The 21,257-nt window shown below is 38.3% G+C and overlaps 1 protein-coding gene across 3 annotated transcripts in view; it reads left to right on the top strand.

Annotated features, from left to right (window-relative positions):
- The first annotated feature begins 146 nt into the window (after positions 1 to 146).
- SLC30A7 (solute carrier family 30 member 7) overlaps positions 147 to 21,257 on the top strand; it is a 33,050-nt gene continuing 11,939 nt past the window's right edge. For 2 of the 3 annotated variants that reach the window (XM_067300832.1, XM_067300834.1), the window contains exons 1-8: positions 147 to 234; positions 417 to 518; positions 5,559 to 5,672; positions 7,311 to 7,398; positions 8,936 to 9,062; positions 10,009 to 10,164; positions 11,810 to 11,860; positions 13,260 to 13,395. In XM_067300832.1, coding sequence (XP_067156933.1) covers positions 155 to 234; positions 417 to 518; positions 5,559 to 5,672; positions 7,311 to 7,398; positions 8,936 to 9,062; positions 10,009 to 10,164; positions 11,810 to 11,860; positions 13,260 to 13,395 — 854 coding nt within the window. In that variant the 5' untranslated portion in view covers positions 147 to 154. The remainder of the gene's footprint in view (positions 235 to 416; positions 519 to 5,558; positions 5,673 to 7,310; positions 7,399 to 8,935; positions 9,063 to 10,008; positions 10,165 to 11,809; positions 11,861 to 13,259; positions 13,396 to 21,257) is intronic. The other variant, XM_067300833.1, reaches the window with a different exon arrangement.

The raw sequence follows: 21,257 nt of genomic DNA, 5'->3' as shown, positions 1-21,257 counted from the left end.
GCGGTGTCGCGTGCGCTAGCGGCGCGCAGGCGCGGGGCGACGGGCCGGAAGTGTGCCTGGCGGGCGGGGCCGGCCGCGGGGGGGGCGCGCTCCCGTCCCCCGCCCTGCCCGCGCGCCTGCCTGCCGTGCGCGCCGCGGCCCCCACCTCGGCAAGATGTTGCCCCTCTCCATCAAGGACGACGAGTACAAGCCGCCCAAGCTCAACCTGCTCCGCAAGGTCTCGGGCTGGTTCAGGTGAGCGGACCGAGGCGCGGTGGGGCGGGGGCCGCCGCGCCGCGCCGCGATGGCCGGGGCGGTGGCGCCGGAGCCCCGCGGAGGGGCCGGGGCCGGGGCCGGGCCGGGGGGCGCCGGGGCTCCGGCCTGCGGCCGCCCACGCCGCTGCGCCGGCGGTGACGCGCTGTGTGCTCCGCGCTCAGGTCCATCCTGGCGGACAAGACCTCCCGCAACCTCTTCTTCTTCCTCTGCCTCAACCTCTCCTTCGCCTTCGTGGAGCTGCTCTACGGCATCTGGAGCAACAGGTACCGGGCGGCCGCGGCGGCGGGGGCGGCTCCGGGCGCGCAGGAAGCGGCGCCGCCGCCAGTGCCACGTCTCCTCTCGGCGGGGCCGCGCCGGGGGGGCCCCGCCGCGGGGGCGGGTGGCGGCCGTTGCCTCCCCAGCGCGGGGGCTGCGCGGGCAGGCGCTGCCCCGCCGCTCCCGGCGGGTCCCCGCCTCCGCGGCGCCGCTGTGCTGCCGGTCGCGGCTGCTCGGCTCCGTGCCGAGGAGGCGACCCGGCCGGCAGCGGGCTGCGGGACCCAGGGCTTGTAACCGTTTCTCTCCTGCTGCTGGTCGCCGCGATCTTCTGCCTGGGAACGTGGCTGTAGGGAAAAGGGAGAGCCGGGGGCAAAACCCAGCAGGGCACAGACCAGCCTTGTCTCTGAACGACTAACAGGAATTAGAACATCCTGGTGTAGATAAGCAGGACTTTATGTAATGTGTAAATCCACAAGGGTAGGTGGGAAATAGGATGGCCTTGATGGTTAAAATGCTATGGAAGAGTCTGTAGTAAATTGTAAATGGGAAATGGCTTTAGTACTGGTGTGTGGCATACAGGCAGTGGCATCTTGCTTCATCATGCTTCATTCTTGATAGAGAAGTTGCTTGTGGTGATACTTCATCTCTAAGTTGATACTTGAAGTTCTAGAGGGACTGCCATGAAAGTGTCATTTAAGCCCAACCGTGTGTACTTGCCCATTGAACTGAAAATAGCTTCTCTCAAAAGCTGTAGTATAGGTGCAGATTAATGGGGCTCTTAATCAAGAGTCTTAAGTGAAGTAGTAATACGGATTTGGAAGAAGTTGCATCCTTCTATTTATCATGTTTTTCTAAATCTTTCACTCAAACTGTATGATAAAACCCTTAACTTAGATTGTAGCAAATGCTACTGTAGCACTAGTTAGAACACAGTGCCAAACTGTCTTGGATGTGCTTGGTTTTGACTTTGTAGTTGGTTTGTTTTGCAAATTGTGCATGGATTGTTGTATACACAGCCAGTCTCTTCAAGTATGAATGTTTTTCTGACTAGTTCAGAATATGCAAAATTTTATTTGAATGGTTCAGATATAAAAAGCTGTATGTTAACATTAATTTGGTTTATTTTTCTCTTAAGCATGATAATTTTTTTTGGTACTGTGACTAGAAATAAAATCTATACCAAAGAAGCCCTGTTTAAGATATAATTAAAACTAAGAAGCTGAAGTGACGCGTGCCAGAGGTTTGATACTGAAGAACTGGGATTACTGGAATTGAGAAAACTCTCTTTATATATTTTTGTTCCTTACAGAGATTAAGAATTAGAATTTGTTGGATAATCATTAGTTGGATCTCTTATATTTCAAGTGATTAATTTCAGATATCCTTATGGTAAGTGTAGGTTTTGGGCTAGTGCAAAAGAACGTGGTTGTTACTATGCCTTTAGTAGAGAGGGATTGCAGAGAGTGTGGTGAGATGTGCCTGTGGTTAGAGCAGACACTTCATACCTTGGAAGAACAAACCCGTAACAAGCAAACAAGGAACCGTGTAGGGAAAACTACTTCCTAAGTTCAAAGAACACAGCTCCTTTGGCCCTCTGCATCAGAGATGCAGAAACCAAATGGTTGCCAAGGTGATTTTCTGTATCATCTTAGGACACAGTGGAATGAAGAAGTGCTTCTGTCTTGTATATGGCCAGTATCTGATGCTACAATTGTTAGGAGTGTGTTGAAGGTGATCTTGAATTCTCTTCTCTCTAGTGTTCTTGATGGAGCAAATGAGCAAAAGGGATAAGCAAGATTAAAAGACTGCTGTGATTCCTCCCTTGGCTTCCACAGACTGTGGAATTTCTTTTCAGTTGTGATTTAGAAAGATACACTTTTACCGACTTAAATTACCATCCTTATTACCTCCTACCTGTATGGGTTTTCTTCAGTGGATATTCCCTACTAGTCAGAACCAAACCTAAAAAGAGGTGTTCCCCTAAGGATATCACTTGTTTTTTTGGGAAACTGTCACCTATGTACTTCAAGAATTTGATAGGGAATTCCATTCTGCTTTTTCGTAGGCATCCAGCTAAAATCTCCTATTGCCTTAGGTTTTCCTATAAAGTTTGTTCAGAAAGTCTTCATCTCTATCTCGCTTTGACTATAGTACCTAAGGATAGTTTATGATGACATTATCCCCTTCCTTAAATGCGATATATATGTATATAAACATTTATATAAGTTACCTTTGTATGTTATATATGTTATATTTATATGTAATATATAAGCACATATATAAATGTGTATATATACCTATGTGTTTATATATGTGTGTGCATATGTATAGGTTCTGCATATGTATGTGTTCTTCATATGTAAAACAAGACTTTTGTCTTCTCTTCTGCTTCCCTCCAAACCCACTTCTTCCTGAGCTGAGTTTTTCATCGGAAATGTTTCAGATTAGTCTTGGAACTGATTTCAGTCAGGCTGAAATGGATTGGTTTGTTAATGCTGAGTAAATTAAAATTTGTCTAATGAACGTGTTTGACTTCAGTTTGAAAATCTAGGTGTCCTAGAACTTTTACCACCAGTAATTGCTCTTTATTCTTTAGCTTCCAATAACTGAGTTGTGTACATCATTGTTCTTAGACAGCCAAAGGAATTGGGAAAGTGAAACTTTAAGGATAACTGTAATAACAAATGGTCATCAGTACCCCTGTATCAAATGTCTTTTCAAATATGAAACAACGTTAGGGTATTGATGAACATACTTCCTCGCAGAACCACTTGTTCATGGTTAGTAAATTAGGCAGATTTTGGCAGCTGTTGTGTTGTTTTAAATTCCACTTATATGCACAATACAAACTGACAGAAACTCTAGTCTGTGGATAACTAACTCATGAATGTTGACCTTAAGTTGCTTTGAACTTTGTAGGTTAAAAGAGCATGCTAAACCTTTTCTGTGTTATCACAAGCAATCAGTCAAGATTGTGATTGTGCATTGGTCATTGAAATAAACCATTTAACAAGTGGTCTTTCAGCCTCTGCTTCCTTCAGCTTCTAGATTAAAGGGAAGTGTGTGTCTTCTAGTCAATGCTTGCAGCTGATAAGGCAAAGATTTAAGCACTGGGGGGGTTTACAAGCTGTAGCTCGGCATCATTCTAACACCACTGTATCGTTTTTGAACTGGAATTGGCTTGGATCCATTTAGCTGAAAGCACAGATGGAACAGGTTTGCTTTTATTCGTGCGTGGACATATTCCAGTCTGACTAGAGCAGATGACTAGAGAGGACACCAGCAAAAGGAGCAAGTGACTGCCGTCTTTAAACTTACCAAAAGGAAGAAGCAGCTGTCCATAGCAACTTAGCACTCCTGTGTGCATTCTGCAGGACTAATCAGCTTGTCTTTTAAATGACAGACTTGCAGATGACCTGATTGAGAGGGCTCACTATTTGCCAAGTTGTTGTTCTTTCCTCCTGGATGAAGCTTGTAGGTCATAAAACGAAAAACCTTGATACAGCTCTGTGCTATTAGGAATATTATTGCTGCTTCCTTTGATTTAGCGAGTGTAGCTTCACCACACTGTATTAACACACACCTATGTAAGTAAGAATAACTTACAAATCTATTTGACAGTGTTACCTAAACAGATCTAAACATATTTAGGAGAGGCCTATTTATCTGAAAAGATAAATATTTAATTTCTGCATATTTAAGTGCTTAGTTATTCTTTTTTGTTTGTTTGTTAGGTTATAAATTCATGCCTTGGCTACTCAGAAAAGCTAACTGAAGAACTAAAAACCTGTTGTTATAAGAGCAAAATTAACAGAAGCTGAACATTCTCAGAAGCTCTTTTTCAGTTGGAGTGTTTTGAAATTGGCACCTATTTAATGCTAATTAAATAATTCTTATGTGTAAACTTTTGTGTTCCAAAATAGGTATTAGATTAAGCTTTCCTAGGATATCCCAGGTCTTTCATGTACTTTGAGGAAAAACAGGCTTTTTATCCTTGATATTAGAAAGATAAGTTTGGTCACAATGTATAAGGAAATTTCTATTCTGAAAAATACCCATGCACTAAAGGCATGTTTCTCAACGTATTTTCTCTGGCAACTGTCAGGATTTTGACTGCTTAGATCACTAGCATTGTTAATGAACTCCATTTTTGGAATATTGGAAACTTTTATCATCCAGTGATTTTGCTGAGATGCTGCCTTGATTTTTTGAGCAGTATGTTGGGGCCCTAATATTTGGAGTCCTTGGGTGTATCCACAGCAACAATTCTGATTAGTATTTTTTTTTTCTGATGTTGATGTTTTTGCCAGAAAGCAGAACCAGTAGAGCTGGTCTTGTGTCAAGAAAACTAGGTCTTATTCACTGTATCTATATAATAGATGACTATCTAAAAATCTGTGGGAAACAGCTTCATACAGATCATAAGTATTTGCTGTAAGAGGTGAAAAATACTTCTATGTCTGTAGCTGGGTGAACTAGATAAAGTTCTTTAGATGGTGTGTAATAAAAGTGGGGTTTGGTTTCTAAACAGTTTTCTGATTTGAGGAAGTAAACTGAATACAAGTTTATTTCTTTGATAGAATTTCCAAAATTCTTGAGAAGTTGCAGTAATCCTGTGTGCTTTGTATGGGAGCTCTGTAATAGAGAAAATGGTGATGAATGTGGCTTGTCCACCATCCCATGGTTACTAGGTGGTGAACAGAGGAACAATTATTCATGGTGTGTGGGTACATCTACCTAAGTGGCTTTGGTTTGTGTCCGTGGAATCCACTCCTGAAAAAGGTGTTCTAGGAGGATTTTTTTGCTAAGTGCTCTTCCTAAGCAACCTTCACTAAGCTGACAAAAGCAATTTTGTAGGCACACTTACATTGGTGATGCAGTGTGATTTTTTTTCTTTGGTGGTAGCAGAACCATGTCTGAAGATTAAGCTTAGAGACACTGTTTGCTCTGCTAGTGTGTAAAAGATGAAATGTTCTTTGTGCTTTTTTTTTCCCCCATACCTAACATATAGCTTCAGAACATAACTTTTTTTTCTGTTCTTTTTCCAGTTTAGGTCTAATATCAGATTCTTTTCATATGTTTTTTGACTGCACTGCTCTTTTGGCTGGATTAGCAGCTTCAGTTATTTCAAAGTGGAGGTCAAATGATGCTTTCTCATATGGGTAAGAAACTTCAGGCTGTTACCTTAATATATTTTAGTAAGCATATAGGTGGTTATTTCTCATTGTATGCACAAAAACCTTTTGCAGAACATGAAAAAACAATATTGAAAGTGTTTTTTAAGGTGAGTTATTTAAACTTTAAATGAAGGATGAGACGTTTAAACCTTTAAAGGTTTAGTGAGTATCCCTCTTAGAAATGATAAAAAATTAAAAGGATTGCTTTTGGGGAATAGGTTTATCACTTCTAAGAGCTCTGTGGTGATACTAGTGGAAACAAATTAAGTTGCGGACCAAAGGTTGCCCTGCGTTGTCATGTGTTCATGGCGCAGGGAAGTAAGAGCAACTGCATTGTGGGTTTGCCCTCAGAGCGCAGGAGGCTCAGGCTGCTGGTGCTCCATGCCTTCCTTGGAACAGACGGTTACCTAACTGCAAGGAGCTAAATCTCAGCGATGCTGCATCCAAGATTATAAGACATGCCTGTCAGAACCGGCAGAGTTCAACAGCTGTGGCTACTACTCAGAGCAATAACACAGCTGTGCTATCCTCAAGGCGAGATATGTCTTCCCATGGCGTCGGATTGCCCTTTATGCATATAGCTGCTGTAGGTTGCTGCATTCCCCATAGCATCGCTGACATGAGTGTCAGCATTCAACTTCAGCTGTCTTGCCTAAGCATATGGTTTGAGACTAAAGCACTGTTTAATTAAGGTGGAAACTCTTGTGTGCCTAGGAATTAATTTAGGAAGAACTGGTTATACCATGAACTAGTTGCATTGAAGGCAGGCTCTATATTAATTAACTACTCTGCATTTAAACAGCTAGCATTCAATGTATTGGAGAACAGCCACAATTTCTTAAGTCTGGTATTTGCTACGCTGGAATTACATGTTGTTCTAACCTGACCTTTTTCGTTGGAAAAATTTAGTAGCTGAAATAATTAATTTTTATTTAACCTTTACTAATATTTTAAAAATCTTCATACTAAAGGGGGAACAAATTAATGTATCATTGTTAATATTTAACAAAACTTTACATCAATAGACTTGGATGTTTACATCCCACCCAGTTATCTTACTTTGTGGCTTCCAAATATAAGTTGGTAACATAAATTCCTGTAGAGATGTTCTTAAATGGGAAGATTTTAAAGTATTGAAAGTTTTCTTTCACCTAGATCATGTAGTGGCTGGGGAGGCAAGCTGAATGATCTTGCAGTTAGGTCTGTGGACTTAAAGAACTGTTCCACTAGACTGCTGGGTTGAGGAGGAGGATTGTTGTGAAGTAGTATCCTACTTGCTTAATTCTCTGTTCCTCCCTTGCTTTCCGTCCCCTTATTCTTTCAGTGTTTTATTACTGTTGCCTTCCAAAAGATCTCAAAGGTGCATCACTTACTACAACTATGAAAGCTGAGTAAAAGTCTGCTGTGGTAAAATTTCTGAAACTTCTACCAGAACTGAAACAGTGAATTTCATATACATTTCTCTAGTTTATATATTATGTCTTCATTTAAAAATTTCTTGTGTAATGCAAATGTTTGAGAACTAGAAGGAGATTGTACCCCAGTTTCTTAGGTCCACTTTCCATTTTCAGCATTTAAATAGCAGTGGTAATACCTAATATTATTCTTTTTTGTTTCTTGCAGGTATGTTCGGGCAGAAGTACTTGCTGGTTTTGTAAATGGTTTATTCCTCATCTTTACAGCATTCTTTATTTTTTCTGAAGGTGTTGAGGTATGTTAATGAGGTCAACTGCACTTGTTAATTGTCACATTTCTATGTGTAGTGTATGTTTAGTGGGAATAAAATTATTGCAAGGAAATGTTTTATATTCATAATTGGTTAAAAATCTGTGATCTGAACAGAAAGTAAGGCCATCTGAAATAGCAGTTTAATGTGACACACACAAAAAAAGCTTTTTTCGGAATATCTGTACAGCCCTTAAATAGTGTATTTTGATTGTGCATAAAGATTCTGTCAGATTTACCATGTCCTCTTTTCAGCCAGTGTAGTATTTCATGGAAAGATCTTTACTGCTCATTGTTAAAAGACACATGAGGCTAAGAAAGAAAAACCAAAACTAGTCATTCAGAGGAGAGAACTGTAATCATAAGAAATGGAAATATATTCTGTGAAGAAGTTGGACTAACTCATTAAAGAAAGAACAGCATTCTCTAAATTTTGAAGTCTGATATAAATGCAGAGTAGTAACAGTTTTAACTTTTGCCAGGACACTTTTCTTGAATGTTTTTTTTATAAGATGATTCAGCTAATAATTTAGAGATTTAAAATTCAGGCATTGAGGTTGTCTGCACCTAAGTGTGACAGCGTAAAGTTGATAACTGATTCTGATCAGCTTGCATGAATGCTTTTACTTTTTAACGGGAGATATGTTATAAATTTTTTTAGACTTCAGGCTCAGAATAAGTTAGTTCTGATTTTTGGGCTAGTAGAGAGTTAGGAAGACCTTCAGGAACATGTCTTCTATGTAGATGAGGCTGTAAATACTTTAAAAACCAGTAGAAACTATAGAGTTCGTAGTGTCTCTGACATTTTCTTTGCTTTCTCCCAAAGTTTTTGAGTATAGATTTTAGGAGTTTAAAAGAACTGCTACAACTTGTTCTTGCTTTCATTACCTTCATCCCCTCACCCTTCTAAGAAGGTATGAGGGTGACTGAGCACTGGAACGGTTGCCCAGAGAGGTTGTGGAGTCTCCATCCTTGGAGACGTTCAAAAGCCACCTGGACAGGGTCCTGGGCAACATGATCTAGGTGACCCTGCTTGAGCCAGGGGGGTTGGACTTAGATGATCTCCAGAGGTCCCTTTCAGCTTCAACCCTTCTGTGATCCTGTGAAGAAAGGAAGAAAATAAAAAGCCTTCTAGACTCTTGCAAATTGTTTGGATGACTTGTGCAATCCATGTATTATAATGAACTTAAATGCTCTTCTATGGTGTTGAGCCATATCCCACAGCATAATGAAACTGATTATGGGCAAAGCTAGCTGTAATGCTATTGGATCATTTTACTCTACTTTCACAGCTTTAGTAAAACCAAAACTTCAGCTTCAGATAGTGTGAATCAGTCTGTGTACCATCTCAGAACTGGAAGTTTTGAGTAATTCCTAATTACTTCTTTATATAAGCCTGTTTGTATGAGAATGCTCCTGTATCTAAGCAGTTTTGTGCCACTGTTTCCTTTTTGTAGTGACTTTTAATAATTTGGGCTTGTAAAACTCTACATTTGCTTTTTCTTTATTTATTTATTTATTAGAGAGCGTTGGAGCCTCCTGATGTGCATCATGAGAGACTTCTTCCTGTTTCTATATTAGGATTCATCGTAAATCTTATAGGAATATTTGTTTTTCAACATGGAGGTCATGGACATTCACATGGTTCTGGTATGAGGCCTATAATTTTCAGTACAGTTTCCTTTCTTAGAAGTCGGTGTTCCAGGACCCTATTATCCTCCAATGACAGCCTCAATACTGGATTTTTTTTCTTTTTAGGGGAAAGCCAAGCAAAATGCATACATGACTTGTTGCAATCTTGACTTTTAATTTTTATTGCTAGCCCTGGTTCATCACTGCTCTACTTGTGTTAACACCTACTATCTGGAAGACTTAGATCTCTAGAGTCTGCTTTCTGAAACATGCACGCTTCTGCATCTTACTGGAAGAGAATGTCTTTTGGACAAAATTAAACTGGAGTTAGAGATAGTCTCTAGTGGAGATTTGACAAAACAGCATCTGGACCAAATTTTAAATATGGGATGGATAGTCAGTTTCAGGTGCTTCTAAACTTAGTGTCTTTTGAACTTTAAACACAGAATTTATTTGCCTAAATGTATATGGTAAACATTCTGATTTTTTTTTTTCCTGAAAAGCTATATGCATCTATTTCAGCATAATATATCAACTGTGACATAGACTAATGGATGAAAATAGTCCATGGGCTTTAGGCAGCAACTTAAACTTGATTTTTTTTATTTTTTTAGTGTTGGAACAGTAGCTATCTTCTAGTTTCTTAAAAGAGCTGTTCTTAATGCATTTGTATGAAATTTTGTGCACATTTTCTCCAGTTGTTTTAAAAGTCTAGCATAACTTATCTCAAAGGCAGGAATGTATAAAAGCATTTGACTTCTCAAATCAGGTAAATATTTTATACAGCTGCCCAGCATAGATTTAGGTTATAAACAGTTTGTGTTAATTTTATTCTAATAAACTTATGTAAATCATACCTTAAGATGACCTGAAGAATGAATAGGTTTTAAGTATCTTAAACAAATGTAAGCATGCTTTTATTCAACACTCGAATTCATATTCTGACAGTGGTATTTGTTTATAGGGCATGAACACAGCCATTCTCTGTTTAATGGTGGTCTCAGCCATGGACATAGTCATGGAGGTCATGGTCACAGCCATGAACATAAACACAGCCATGGACACACTCATGATCATGACCATAGTCATGGACACTCTCATAGTCGGGATTATTGTCATGGTAAGTACCTAGTTAGTGGCATAGACCATCTTGACTCAATTTAAATTTGCTGCTACTGATTTTTCTGAACAGATGAGAAGCTGCTGGCAGCTTGTTGTAGTGAGCATATTTGGAAGTAATTTCACTAAATATAAGGTGCACTATGACAGTGCCATGTCTTGTGGTTTCTTTTGGTCAATGCTGTTTCTCTTGTGATCTGTGCAGTAAGTTCAGTGTTAGTTTTTAAAGGTTTTGTTTTACCTACATTTTTTCAAATGTTCACCTTAATGTGTGTAAGCAAAAGATAAAACAAATGTTTGTTACAGCAATATAATGAAATGAGTTATCAAGTGTTTTGTTTCTATTTCAGTTTTTGATTGAAATTAATAGATGAAGTTAAGCAGCTTTGCTAATGTTCTTGATTGGGATAATTTTACAGATCAAGAAATTAGGAAAGTTGAATGTGTAATTTCACTTTGGGGACTTAGGGATGTTGATGGTACTCAGTTTGTGAACTCAAATATAAGCTTTTCCCTGTCCTGTTCAGTTGTAATCTATTTCCAAGCTGGTTAAGATACAGAATACCTTTCTTGTAGCTATGCTTAAATCTTTTCTATAAAGGCAAACAATGTATAAGAGACATGCCCATGAAATATGATAGGTAATCCTCACCATGGGGGAAGAGGCAATGTGGTTGCTACTTTTGTGAAACAATATAAATGAAAGAATTATTGTAGTACAGAGTTGACCATCCTTCCTGACTAAGCCGTAAACCAAAGTCTGATATGACTGAGAATGGGTGCGTTCAGAGGGGATAGAGTGGTAATTTGCAGACAGGAGGTGACAAAGAGAATAAAAACATTTTCTTGGCTTGCCACTTCCTTGGTATTTTTAGTAGAAAACTGCTGCTTGTTTTCCAAGTGTTCTCCTGAAGGCGGTTGGAAAACAGGAGCATCCCCCCTCCTGCCTCTTCCTTGCTCTCCACCTCCTCCCCCCTTCCCCAACTTGACTGTTATAACCTCATTCCTGTGGAACAGAAGATATATCTGCTTTGTGCACTTCAAAAAACAAATATGAGTGCACTTTTGTATAAATTAAGTATTATATATCCTCAGTAGAAGTCATTCACTATCCTTTAACAACGCCTCCCACCCCCCCATATGTGTTCCATAGAGGCGTTAATATGCATGGAGGGGAGAATTTTTTTGACTTAGTTTTACCTTCTCCATGTCTTGTCCCCATTATTTTACATTAGGTATGAATGCTTCCTGAAGTGCATTATTGCTGTGTAGGAAATTCATTTGACCTCATTCTTCCTTCTTGCATGTTTATATGGCTTGTGTTCTTGAGGTGCCTTCTTTTGCTAAATATTTGAAAGCTTTTTATGTCTTAAACTGTGTTCATTAGAAAACTGTTTATCTGCTTTATATATATGTGTGTGTGTATTTACCATTGTATAACATGGTACTGTCTTTAAAAACCTGTGTTTTAAGACTTTTAACCTAATTGTTGCATTGAAAACTCTAGATTAGTTTGGGTTTTTAATAGTTGGAGCAAACTAATCATTGTGAGTAGCTTGTCAGTTCAAAGAAATTTCAGAAAGGTAACAAAACATATCACTTGAGAGACGATGTGTAGCTTAATATGCCAATAATTGTCTTCACAGATGACCATTCTCTTGAAGGGACGACTGGATCCAGCAAACAGATTTTACAAGGTATGATAAAAGGAATGGTAGTTTATTAGTTTTCATTACGCATCTGTTTTCCAGATAAGTGCCATCTTTTTCTTAGAGATAGTTTGTGAAGTCCTTCCTACCTATGAACAGACCAGTGCCATATCCTGTGCATGACTAGGTGTTGACATGTTCCCTGAAGTCTAAATATAATGCTATGTCAACACAGTTTAAAAAGGAGATCCCAAAAGCTGGGATTCGGTTTGTTGCCAACACTGAAAAATTAATGTAATAGAAGTGTAGAAGAGTGGTTAAAAGCAGAAATTTAAGGTATCTAGTCACAACATATGCTCTGGAAGTTAAGAAACTCTGTTATAGAATGTATTTGAAAAATACAGGTCAATATAATCACTGAAGGTCAACTGAGCTTAAAACTTACATTTCATAAAACTATTCCACTTGGTTTAGACAAGATGATCTCTGTAATCTCTCTATGAAAATTGGAGGCCATGATCTCCTGAGCAGTAGTATAAATAAATTACTGATGATTTAGATGTCGGTTTTGAGCTTGATTCCCCTCCTTCCCTCCCCCCCCCCAAGATGTTCAAAAGTTCATGGGGGAGAAATGTACAGTGTAAGAAGTAGTAATTATTTGACATACCCAAATGTCCATGCTGTTTCATCTCTTGTTGGATGCTTTTCTGGATTAGAGGTTATACTTCGCCTCTTGTTTGTAGTCCTTGCAAGGGAGCATTTTCAACCTCTTTCAGTATTTATACTATCTATATTCTGTGTATATGTACTCAGTACTTTAATAATAGATATGAAAAGACTGACTTTCAAACTGAAGGCATATTTTAACCAAAGCATATCAAAATTACAGAAAATTGAGTCTTTCTATTTTAACTTTTCAATATAGGCTTATTAGAAAAATCAGTGAAGAGTTGATTTATAGTTGTGAGTTATTTTCCTGTGTCTGAAAAACTGTATTCAGAAAGCTGTTTCTGAATGGCTGTTCCTGTCACTGCCAGCAGGGAGCTCCAAAAGCTAAACTTTGGCTAGCTGCAAAATGCTTCTTTTCAAGTCTTTTAACCTAATGTGTTGTTTTTCAAGATCAGTTTGTCTCTGCTGTAATATGGCTGGATATCGAATGAAAATTTTTAATTTCATCTGTTAACAACTACTTAAGTTGATAGCAATGCCATGAAATATCTCTTAATGCTAATTTCAGAAAATAATATAAATTCTTAAATGCTTTATATTTTAAGGATGCGTTGAAATCCTGTCATCACTTTCTGTATATTTGAACAAAAATTGATCAAGAATTTAACAAGCATAAATCATATTACAGTTCTTGCAACTCCTCTCCTCAAACTGTCCTTGAAATATTTCCGTTTACATTAAGAATACCAAGTTGTATTGATACTTAATCTCTTAACAGGTGTATTTCTACACATTGTTGCGGACACGCTTGGAAGTATTGGTGTAATCATATCTGCTATACTGATGCAGAACTATGGTCTAATGATAGCAGATCCTATTTGTTCAATGCTGATAGCACTACTCATAGGTGTAAGGTAAGCACTGATATCAGTGATATTCGGTAGTATGTTTTGATGCTGGTTACAATAGCACAAATCGCAGCTCAGAACAGGTCTATCCACTTAAAAAGTGCGGTTACACTAATGCTTCACAATGTCTTCTTTTCTTCCAAGAGTGATGTTTCCTCTACTCTGTACAGCTGTTCTGGTGTGTTCTCACTTGAGTCATCCTGCTCTTCCTTTTCTACATTTTAGTCCTGTTGGCATAATACTACAAAAATGTCTTTCAGGTTCAGGCTGTAGAAAGTTTCCTCTGTGTACATAGCACATGCTTACGTAAACCGATGTACTGTATTGGTAAATGGAGCAGAATGGCTTCAGTGCAGCAGAGTCGAGCCTGCTGGCACAGGATGTACCCTTGTCTGTCCTTGTTGAATCAAGACTGTTCTATTTTTTTGGAGAGAACCGTTTCTTCCTTTGTATTTATGTTCTGAGCCATCCCAATTCCTTTTAAGATCTGTTGGAAATGCTTCAGGTAGTTGTGTGCTTTCCCTGGTGTTGCTTACCAGGATCACTGTAAATGTGAAACTATTTGGATTGGATTAGACAAGCAAACATTTCATTCAGCGATGCCGTGACTGAGGCTTTTCTGGCAACGGCTTCAATGGTGGTAGAGGGCAGAGTGCCACAACTTCAGTTACAAACTAGCAGCTGAACACCTTTCTCTCTTTTAACAATGGCGAATGTCATCTGAATAATTGTGGCCACGTTGTGTTTATACCATATATGGCACGTTTATACCATATGCATGGCAGCTTTCGCAGAGTTATTGATGTGAATCTCCCTGTTTATCAGAGTTGGGCAGCTTGCTTCAAGCACTAGAGAATGCCCACAGAAATCTGTGCTAGAGGTCACTGGTAAATTATCACTTTCATATAAACTCAATATGTTGATTTAAACATCCTGTAATGAAATTTCATAAAGGACAAATTATTAACAAACAAATTTTATTAATGAAATCTTCAAAAATGGAAAATAAAATGTGCAGGTTAACCGTGGGGAAAGAAGCTATTGCTGACGTAATAGGTGAGGAGAAGACTGATTTCTGTACACTTCATATTTTAAAGGTCCAGCTTTGTGTACAGTAGAGCACACACAGAGTTGAAAATACCATGTGAATGAGAATGTCATTTCTTTGTGTTTTTTCTTCCATACATACAGAGGTTGGAAGAAGGCTATAGCTTCTATAGTAGGATTTTTACAGTAAAGCTAATCATAGGTCTCCCAGCGTAGTTAGGATGGACTTCCGAGATCTGTGTTCTATGCCAAAGAGGCTAGGGAATGCCAGTTTGATGTGTCCTTTGACCTGATCACAGACCCTAATGCTTAGCTCTCCCTATAACATTATTTTTTTTGTCCAGGATCACTGTAAATGATCTCTAGGATCATTATGATAACTCTGAGTGCAGTCATTTGCATTTCAGTTAGCAGAGGCAAGTTCATATTTCTTTCACACTGGCACATCCTGGCATAGCAGTGCTGCAAAGGCTAATTGCAGGGTTTTTTTTTTAAAAACAGTACAGCTGTTTTACACTTAACTTCTGGTGGCTTTGCTTGAGGTATACCTTAAACAAGATGAGATGACTGCAATTTCAGATAGATATTCTTTGAGAGTTTGGGTCCCCCTTTGTGTTGTTTTACTTTAATAATATTTATTTACACTTTTGGATGCGAGACCATTGTTTATTGTACCTTATTCCTCACTACCATGTGTATGTAATGTGCTGTTCTAGAATTAACCCAAAAGGCTTTTCAGATTTTCCTTCAAGATGCTCTTTTGTTTTAACAGGGGCACAACTAATGATAGGATATATAACAGGTTTAGATAATTTTTGAAAAAATTAGGGCAAACCTAACTTCTGAGAGAGAAGATTACACTGAAATTTTGTGATATGTGCTTGCAAGCAAACATTAAACTGGTATTTGCAAGAGCTGTATCTAGCTCTGATTTTTTTTTTTTTAATTAATGTTTGTTGTTGTTCAGTATCTAGTACAGCGATTCCTCGCTGCATTTGTGGGCCTTTCTGCAGCTTCAATAAATGACTTTTTGGGGGGATTTGTTTCTTTCTCCAGTAGGTTTGGTTTTAAATTAAACAGTTATCTACTGTTTAGGAAGAGTGTTTATCAATGTTACTTGGGCAGAGCAGCCAGTCAAGGATTTGATGTAACCCACTCATCCGGAAAATCTCCCTCTTACTAGCTAAACCAACTTTGACAAAGTGGGGTGGGAGCACATGTGTGCCCCCAGATGTGGAAACATGCACATTTGTTTAAAGATCAGGATCTGTTCTTTGTGGCTGTAATAAAACAAACACATTTTTGAGCCAAAGAGATGCAAAAATCAGTCCAATAAAGTTCTTATCCAAAAGTCTTAATGCTGTCTGGGGATTTCCCCTGACTTGGAACCATAAAGATTTGCTTGTTTGATTCAAGTAGGGTTGAGTTAAAAGCCCCAAGGTGCTTTCTCTCCCTACAAAAGTGCTTTAGCTGATTCATTTAAAACTGAAAAGTATTACATTTTATCACTGATCTCCCAGAGCTGTCTTGCACAACTCCATGTTTTAAGTATATGAAGTTGTCCATTTCCATTTTAGTTGCCTACTTAAACCTCTGGTTCTATGTTTAATGTGTGAGTTATTAACTGAACTAGAGAGGCGATATTGTCCTCACTACTGCTGTTGATGTTACCATCAGCTGCTGGTGAAAGCAAAACCTTGAGCTTGGATCCTCCTCTATGTCTTTGAGTACCCTGAAGCGTTGAAGTCAGTCAGCTGGAACTTCGGGATCTGTACAGGAATGCTTGTGTCCTTGGCTGCCAACTTGTTATTTGGAGGGGAGACCTCTTTCTTAGGAGAGTGTCAGGTTTTTGTGTTGACAGGTAGATGTTTCTCCTTGTGCTGGTTGCAATGCTAATTTTATCTCCCTTGACTACTCTTTGGAGGGTGTTGGTTACCTGAGAGCTAACTGGAGCAGATTTTACTATCCAACTCCAGTCTGTTGTATTGGAATGAGAGAGAGAATTCTGTTTTGGGGCGCTCATACTGGCCTTCTGTCACTTGTTCTCATATGTCAAATTACCATATTGGATTAAGACCTGTCTAAAATACAGATGCTTTTCTATCATCAGGAAATATCTTAGGAAGCAAATTATGAATACAGCAGATGGCTATATGAGTGCAGTTCTGAAATCATGGTAGGAGAGTTGTCCAGACTTGAATCCTTTCTGTTAATTTTTAGATAACGAGGATAAACTATTCTGAATGTTATAATTTAGAAAACCTACTGGTTGTACATGAAATAAAGCATGTATTGAGCAAACGATTTTCATAAAGTTGAAAATTCCCAATAAAGTATGAGCTAGGGAATGAGTTTTTACTGATGTTGATTGAGGACTTTCTGCTCTAAGGGAAGAATGGTAAGAGAAATTTAGGTTATAGTACCACTTTGGATGTGTGTTTAGTCTAAATACTTAGTAGGTTTCCCAGTTTGCTTAGAGATGAATGAGGGCAGAGCTGTAGCTAGAAACCAGAGGCCAGAGTTGTCTTTGGACAAACAGCATTCTGGTAAAACAGTATCATAAGAAGTGAAAGAAGTCTTTGGACTCGTAACTTTTTTTAAAAAGTTGTTTTCAAAATTAGCTGAATGTTCTGCAACTCTGTCACTGTTGCGATTTGGAAAGATCATACTGCTGCAGTATGGTAGGTGTTAGTGGAAGTATGTTTTCAGATGTACCTTTGATTTTTTTTCAGTGAAAATAGTTTTATTTTCTTATGCTAATCTTTAAACATATGTATTAAAAGGAGGAATTCTTGTGGTAGTAGGTGCAGGAGCAGCAAAGATAATGGCGTGAAAGCATTTGGGTTTATGGGTTTGAGACTGGTGAGAACCCGTTTTGTCTTTTTAGCCAGTTACACTGGTGTGTTTGTCATAGGAAGAGCTAAGTAATGCAGTGTAGCTGATTGTATAACGAAGTCACAGCTTTTGTGTCTTGTAAAGGTACTGTGATGCAATGGTACAAAGTAATTGAGAGAAGTATGTAATTACGTTCAAATGGAAGAATAACAAATGCATCCACATAGTTAAATTTGGTATACGTTACTGGATGTAGGATGGTATTTATGAAATCATATGATATTTTGCTCGTGCCTTCTTGAAATAAGCAAGTGAATAGAGTGAGCTAACAAAACTGTCACCAAGAATTTCCAAGTTCTGAACTTCTTAGCTGCTTCATTAACTGGGTATGTTTTAACATTTTCTTAAAGTCAGAAATAATTATCTCACTGAGCTTTATCTCAAGCTTTACAAAATGAAAGACAATGCAATTCAGTCTCATAATTTTCCTAAAAATGATGATGAGGTGTAGGTTAAATTAAAAATATATACCAGGAAATCTGCAATAGTATTTTACACTTTGCATGTCCAAGCAAATATTTAAGCAAAATATGGATATGAAGAATGGACTTACCTTTTTAAATGTACTTTAAGAGGATCAGGTAACTGTCACAGTTTACTTCTGATATTGCAATAAGCTGTGTTTTAGTTGAATGCCTGATAATATTGTGTTGAGAAGATTATTAGATTTTAAATATAAAATGCTTAAATTTTAGGAATGTGCATAGGACATTTTGCATAATCCAGATGTGTCTGGTAAAAGTGTAGACTGTATGGAGTTTGTTTAATTAAACTACAATAGTAGTGCTTTTGACACCCCATTTATAGTTAAATTTTGAGATAAAAAGCTGAAGACGATGATAGTGATAATGTCTTTTGAGGCACATGAGACTGAAGGGCTTTTTAATAGCTTGCTTTTTAGCAAGAAACTTCAAGAAAATAAGGTGAAAAACAAAAGTCAAACTAAGATATTGAGAAGAAAACTGTGTAACTGGTGAATTGGTGTTTGAAACTTAGCACATTTTTAATAGATTGAGGTTGTAGTGAAGGTTATTGTTTGCTTTTTTTGGCCAAGCAAAATGTACATGTGACACTTAATCTGCTAGAGATTTGGCTTCAAAAATGTGTCCTCTAAGTTACTGCTTAATGGTCGGTTTAGCTTGATTTATAGAAAGTGTGGTACATAGGTAGGTGGGAGGTTTGACCCAGGGGTTTTTTTGCTGTCTCCCTTCTGGGATACCTGTGTATCCAAAGAGAGGGGATAGCGGCAGAACACAACCCCTTTTTCCTTTCTTGGAACTGTGTAGGAGGCCAGGAGGATAGCTAACCGATTGCATGCAAGTGCGGAGGGGAAATGATGTTCTCACTGAATGTTGATCTTAATCCAGAGCTGCTCATATATAGGTGAAATAACTGTTTTTTCATTTTATGCTTGAGTGTCTACTTTCTTCAATGTAGGGCAGTCCTCTAACTTGATTACTGGAGTCATGCCTGCTCTGTTAGTGGGTCTTCTGCTCTGCTCAGTTCTCTGAAATGACGGCAACACTTCCCGAAAGAAATCACAAAAACATCTCTATAGGATGACTAAAGAACTTCTCACTTACAATATAGAGAAAGCTGTGCAGCATCTAATTTGTGACCTGTTCGGTCATGTGCAGATGCACACACAGTTGAACTACGCCTCTTCAGAGAAACGAAGCAGTGCTTTGAATTCAGATAGTTGAGCCCTCCTGTAGGCAACAGCTCTAATTTGTATAAATTGTCAGCTGCTGACGTGGTTGGCTCTGTGTTGCTCCTGTAATCTTTCACTAAGGCTGCTCCAAGGCCACATACTCTCTGCCTGACTCCTCTTGACTTAGCATAGGATGTTCTGGATACGCAATGGAAATCCAGTGTGGGATTCTGCTGCGGTTATGTTTTCACTGAGAAACAAATACAATTTTTTAAGTTTAGTGGAGCAGAACTTGAATAGTTCTTACTATAGTGTAGTGAGGTAAGATCAGCACTTCCCTTTAGTTGACCATGACTGTCTACATCCCAGTAAAAACTTGTCTTCACTAGGTTTATACAAAAATACCGTTAAAACCTATTAAATATCATGCTTTAAAATTCATCTTTTTGGAGGAAAGAAAAATAGCCCAAATGTTACTGTTTTGATAGGGAGAAGCAAAGGCATGAAATCAGGTATTTTTCACTTTGTAAACTTCATTATTGTGTTACTTGTTGAAGAAAGTTGCTTTTTCTCCATTTATTTATTTATCTATTGAGTCCTGACAAGCAGAGAGCTTGGTAGCTTGTGGTTTCTCAATTGGAGGGCTATCTCCTGTAGTCTTTTAAAATCTCTGCATCATAAATCCATGGGCAGCTCTGAGGGCTGAGGCTGATGTGGTAGCGTTCTTTGGGAGCTCTTGAGCACTCCCAGATGCTCCACCGTATCTGGTGAATAGCTGATGAATCTGTTTTCTTTTATTACTTTTTATACTGTCTCATGGAAGTGTCTGTTTAGTTTAAAAATGTAAATAGGACATGTTTAATAGACAAGGCTGTTCTTAAATGCTTAATCATCATTTTATTTGAAGTCAAGTCTTTAAAAAAAAAAAGTCACTCTTTTCAGGTTTTCTCCAAGATATTTTTTCATAATGTAATCTGCTTGAGTCAATAAACAATTACCCAAGTCTCTAACTGCTTTAAATATTTAAAACTAAATGTTTATTTCTTTTAGGTAGAAATATTCCAAAATATTGAAGCAATTTTAGTATTTCAATCAACTATGTGAAATTAATCATCAAGCAAAAACCACGACTCCAGTATAAAGCAAGAAGTTTGTCAGAAACCACTCTTAAAGCCACATGTTTCTAGAAAGGCACTGTAGACTAAATATGATACTCGATTGGGTAGAGCATGTAGATTGCATGCTGGTGGTCAAAGAAATGAAGCAATTAACTTCAGTCATTTAGTGAAGTAGTTTTCTTGGGTTACATCATTTCTACATAAAGCCTAGAGCTGCTTTAGCCTGATGTAATGCAAAAGAGCTTTAGGGGAGAACAAACCTGTAGCATTTGTGGCGTAGAAGTATGAAAATTGATGTTGTTTATAAGTTAATGCTTTGTTTGACGTGCAATTTTAAGCAGATTATCCTAACTTTTAAATGAAGTGCTGCATTGGCTAAGGTTCAGAAGGAACTCCCCTGAACTAGTGTGTTTGTAGCTGGACTTGTTTTGAGCTGTCGTTGTTAAATGGCATGTGCTACCTTTATTTACAGGGGACTGGTACCTGCCAGCCTCGATGGAGGATCAGAACCCTGTTTTGCTAAGAATATGTCCATTGAAAAGGTGATTTGTGCCTCAGACAGTTTCCTCATGAGGAAATAAGATACTCAACCTGATAATTCATGCATTAACTGCCAACTGTGTTGTCTTTACTGAGATTTTTTTCCCATGGGGGTAATTTAACTTCTCTGAATTTTCATGTCAGCTCTCTATTGCCACTCAGAAAATGGTGTAGCTGTAACAAGTGCTATTTTCATTTGAGTAAAAGAATAAGGTGCATTTCCTTGATGACTGAGGTTGTTCCAATCACAAATAAAGGCGCATGTTCCTTATCAGCTCGGTACATGGCTATGTAAGAATCGGTGCTAATGTTAAAATGGTAGAGTCAAAGGTGCTCCTAGCCTGTAGTTAGCTTTCATTCCAAAGTCAAAATCTCCCTACAAAAAAAAATAAATCAGATAACGAAAGGTACTGTCATTATTACTAGTATTATCAGTATTACTGTAGTATTAGTACTGCATAATTATGAAAACAGATCATGTAAAATTGGAAAAGTAAATATTAAACTTTTCAGTTGTATTCCTTGTCCTGAGGAAAGCCTCCATTTTGCTTAAAATTGCCATGGCCTAATGGATTTTTTTTATAAAACTTAAAAGTTTTGAAATAGGTTGACATTCT

Source organism: Apteryx mantelli, chromosome 8, assembly GCF_036417845.1.
Source record: "Apteryx mantelli isolate bAptMan1 chromosome 8, bAptMan1.hap1, whole genome shotgun sequence".
In the NCBI taxonomy this organism is placed as follows: domain Eukaryota; kingdom Metazoa; phylum Chordata; class Aves; order Apterygiformes; family Apterygidae; genus Apteryx; species Apteryx mantelli.
Note: the sequence above shows the minus strand (reverse complement) of the source record. Positions and strands in the feature narration are given on the sequence as shown.